Source organism: Petromyzon marinus, chromosome 43 (assembly GCF_048934315.1).
Source record: "Petromyzon marinus isolate PM22_M1 ecotype Great Lakes invasive population chromosome 43, UKy_Petmar_22M1.pri1.0, whole genome shotgun sequence".
NCBI lineage: Eukaryota > Metazoa > Chordata > Hyperoartia > Petromyzontiformes > Petromyzontidae > Petromyzon > Petromyzon marinus.
Window position 1 is genome coordinate 265,090 of NC_133709.1, and position 4,283 is coordinate 269,372.

Sequence of the window (4,283 nt, forward strand, 5' to 3'; positions counted from 1 at the left end):
TTCGATTCCCGTTCACGGCCACCATCGGTGATGATGATCTGAACCAGTGCTGGACCTCCCTTAGGCCGCCTCAACCTCAAATGTGTACCTGGTGCTGTGTGAAAACGTCGCTACCGAGAAGACAAAGGCGTCCGGGGGCGTGGTTCTGGCCTCCCATCTATTAGTATGCCGTGCCGGCCTTCATAGGTGCTCGCTAAGAGAACTTGCCCCAATATTCTGTTTAGGCTATACGGTGGATCTTTGTCTTCGTGTAATTGTGACTGGTAAAAAGAACCCCCACCTCGGTGGTTGCCGGTGGGGACCGCTGTGGTGTGCGGTGAGCAGTGCCATTGGGGGGAAGGCCGATACCGTTTAGCTGTTACCCTCGTGGCCAGCGGGGGCTCTGGACGGGTGCACGCAAGAGGACAAATCAAGCTGGTGCCATGCCGTGCCGGCGGCCATCGGCGGGCAGTCGTGGATGCCATCTCCTGGCCAAACCCCATTCGGCGGAGCCAGGAGAATGTATTCCTCCCCCAACCCTCGGGGTTCCTCCAGAAACACCAGGAAGCCAATGCGCCTGGTTACGTGGAATGTTCGAATCCTCACTGCGGAGGAGAGGCTGCCATTCCACTGTCGGGAGTTGGACCGGTGCCCGTATTGACCTCTGTGAAATAAATTCGGTCCGATGAGCTGGTTCTGGCTTCAGTCATTACGAGGGGCAGGAAACTGCCAAACAACAGGGGGTGGTTCTTCGTCTGCACAATGAATGAAGGGCACGTGGGAGCGTGGAGGCGAGGTGTAGGAAGCTGCGAGACTCCAAACTACTGTGGGCTCGCCACCCCAATAACGCTATTCATCGGTCTCCAGTGTTCGCGCCGTCGCGCTCCACCGCGGTACCACGAGGAGGAGAAGGCGGGAGGGAGGGGCGGAGGTTTTTGGAGGGAAGGGGGAAAGAGAGGGGAGGGGTGGAGGGGTGAGGCGGGGAGAGGGGAGGGGGCGTTTATAAGTGCTGTGGTGAAGGCGTTGAGCGCGCAGAAGCTCCGTCCGCTCCGCTCTCAATCTGCAACAGCTGACAAAGGCGACACGCACAGGTGAGACACTCAGGTGACACACACAGGTGCCACAGGTGATAAGCACACATTAAACACGCGCGTGTCCCTGTCAGGGACCGTGAGCACCGCGTGTGGATTTTCAACTGATGGTCGGGTTACCTACACGCGTGCACTGTGCACGCGTGTGTGTCCCCGTGTGTGTGCGCGTGTGTCCCAGTGACACAAATTGAATTCCCGCTCACGATCAACAACTGTGGCGAAATGTCTGAACCGATCCTGTGCTTCTCCAAGATCAACTCAGCCTCAAATGAGTACCGGGTGCGGTGTGAAAATATCGCCACTCGGGATACAAAGGCGGCCGGGCGTGGTGTTGGCCACCCGCCTCCTTGTGTGTCATGCCGGCCTTCATGCCTGCTAACAGCACTTGCCCCAACAGTCTGTTAAGGCTACACGGGGGATCTTTGTATTTGTGTGTGCAGACAGCGGCCGTCATGAAGGGAGCCCTGCTGCCCGGGGACGCGGGCCCCCCGGGATCCCCGCCCCCCCTCGCCGCGTCGCTGCCCGAGAGGACCTCCCCGCGGTCGCCCCTCCCGGCCCTGCTCGCCTCCCCCACCGCGGGGAACGGCACCTGGGAGGGGGGCTCGGCCCCCCCCGCGTGGTGGGGGGGCGGCACGGGGGGCCTCGGGGTCCTACCCCTCGTTTACTACAGCGGCCTCCTCTCCCTGGGACTGCCCGGTACGGACACCAGCACACACCGGTTGCCACACTCAGCGTCTCATCAGCAGGGTTGGTCTCGGGAGGGGCCGGTGGGGGTGAGGCACGGCCCAGGGTGGGACCCGATCTGGAAATGTGGGGGCCCCGGATAGGTCGCGCACTGGATCGCTAACTCACACGTTCATTCTTCCCATAAACCTCACTCATTGATTTCTTGTTGAAGACTCGCTCTCTACCAGACACTGACTGTTTCGCCCCACCCACTCCACTATATTCAATAACCACCACACTGCAAGTCACAACAAACTCATCCAATCACAAACCCACTCACCCACTCGTCAACCCACTCACCGCGCTGCAGGTTACCTCGCTTCTCTTCCCGCGCACTTCTCCACTCTGGAACTCCCCCCTCCTCCCACCGCCATCGCCTCTTCTCCCCGAGGTCTCACAGTCGTAACCTCACTCAATTCAACAAACGCATTACCCCTCATCTATTATACATGCAAGGGGTGCTGTTTGTTGCTGGCCGTTCTTGGAGTTTTGGGTGGCCTTTGGGCTTGCGCTCAGCAACCGTGATTTATGAGACGCACGGTTCCCCCGCTCGTCACCCCACCCCCTCCCTCACCAGCCAACGCGCTCACGCTTTTGGTGCTGCTGCGGCTGCTGCGCCGCCGCCACAAATCGTGCTACAGCTACCTGCTGGCGCTGGCCGCTGCTGACACCATCACGCTGCTGCTCGTGGTGCTGCTCGACCTGCTGCTCCTGGGCGGCTGCGGCGGCGCGGCCGGTCTCGGACCCCCTCCCTCCGCGGCCGCGGTGTCGGCCGCGCGGCCTCCGGGGGCCCTGCTGCGCCTGCTGGGGGTCCTGCAGTTCGGCGCGAACCACGCGTGCGTGTGGACCGCAGTGCCACTCACGGCCGACCGCTACGTGGCCGTGTGCCGCCCGCTGCGCTACTGCTCCGTGTCGTTCCCGGCGCGGGCGCGGCGCGTCATCGTGTCCGTGTACGCCGCCAGCCTGGCCTCGGCCGTGCCCTTCTACTGGTGGCCCGATGCGTGGGGGCGCGGTGCGGGCGGCTCCCGCGCGGCCGCCGCGGCGCCGCTCCACCGCGCGCTGCTGTGGTTCCACTGCCTGGCCGCGTACTTCGTGCCGTGCGCGCTGCTCCTGGCGCTCAACGGCGCCATCGTGAGACGCCTGCGGAGGCGGAGGGGGCGACGCGGAGTGGCGGGAGGAGGAGGGGGGCGCACGGGGCTGGGCGCGTCGCGGCCGCGCCACGGGAAGCCCACGGCCGTGCTGCTGGCCGTGAGCGCGGCCTTCGTGTTGCTGTGGGCCCCGCGCGTGGCCGTGGCGCTGTACCGCGCCTACGCGCCCCCGGGCCGAGACGCGGCGCGCCTGGCGCAGCTGGCGCAGCTGGCGCACATGGTCGCGCTGCTCAACGCCGCCCTCGACTTCTGGCTTTACTGCTTCGTTTCGCGCCGCTTCCGCCGCGCCGCCGCGCTCACGCTGCGCGCCATGGCGCCCTGCGCTGCGCTGCGCGGGGGGCCGCGGCGGCAACGGGGAGCGGCGTGCGGCGCGGAGGCCGCCGGGATGAGATCCGGGCGGGCGGCGCGGGGCGCGGGGCTGCTGAGCGGCGCGGGGGGCGCCGGGCTGGGCGGCCCCCCTCCCTCGTCGTACAGCGCGGCGATCACCGTGTCCAGCAGCAGCAGCCTCAGGGTCTCGCCGTCGGACGCGCCCGTCGGCTCCACGACGCGCAAACTACCCCTGCTGCCCGACACCGCGGAACCGGGGCCCTGAGCCGGAGAGGCGAAGCGTCTCTGGTTTGCAGCCCCATTGCCTCCGCGCTACAGGTCCCAACGTCTTTTGCTCACGGAGACGCCGTGTGCCGGGTTGAGCCGAGTGAAGCTGATGGGACGCGAGGGGTCTCGTGCAGATCGAGGTCTGGGCGCGCGCGAGGTCGCGCGGTGGACCTTCTGGGACTTCGTTGGGCCCCCGTCTCCTCCGGGGCTGACGTGACCCTCAAGGATCATCCTCGAGTGATCGCGAGGAGGGCCCGCGTCACCCGGGGACTGAGGGAGGTGGAGATCGGGCGGAGCGTCTGGAGGAGGAAACGCGGGGACGATGGTGGCAATGATGATGACAGAGAAGAAAGTGACAGACGCGATGATAGAAGCATACTAGTGAAGATTTGTGATCGTCATTGTGATGATGATGGTGGTGTTGACGATGGTAGCAGTGGTATCGACAGCAGTGTTCGCTGCGCCGTTCACTCGCGCTCGTACACGAACCTCTCCCAAGGAGGCTCACATGCTGTTGGGCAAAGTGTTGTTAGCGAGTACCTATGGCAATCGGAACAGCACACAAGGGGGTGGCTAGCACCACGTCCGGCCGCCTTTGTCTCCCAGGTAATGATGTTTACAGACAAGGCACCAGGTACTCATTGAACGCTGAGTCGACCTAGGGGAGGCCCAGTGTTGGTTTGAATATCACTCACCACCGATGTTAGCCTTCAATAGAAGCTCAGGTCGCTGGGTTTGTAGCGCA

The 4,283-nt window shown here is 64.3% G+C and overlaps 1 protein-coding gene across 1 annotated transcript; it reads left to right on the forward strand.

The window, feature by feature from the left end:
• Positions 1-1,004: 1,004 nt before the first annotated feature.
• On the forward strand, positions 1,005-3,536 carry LOC116951349 (putative G-protein coupled receptor 139). The gene is made up of 3 exons (XM_032969879.2): positions 1,005-1,070; positions 1,511-1,766; positions 2,374-3,536. The coding sequence occupies exons 2-3, from the start codon at positions 1,523-1,525 to the stop codon at positions 3,534-3,536; spliced, it is 1,407 nt and encodes a 468-aa protein (XP_032825770.1). The 5' UTR covers positions 1,005-1,070; positions 1,511-1,522.
• Positions 3,537-4,283: the final 747 nt, after the last annotated feature.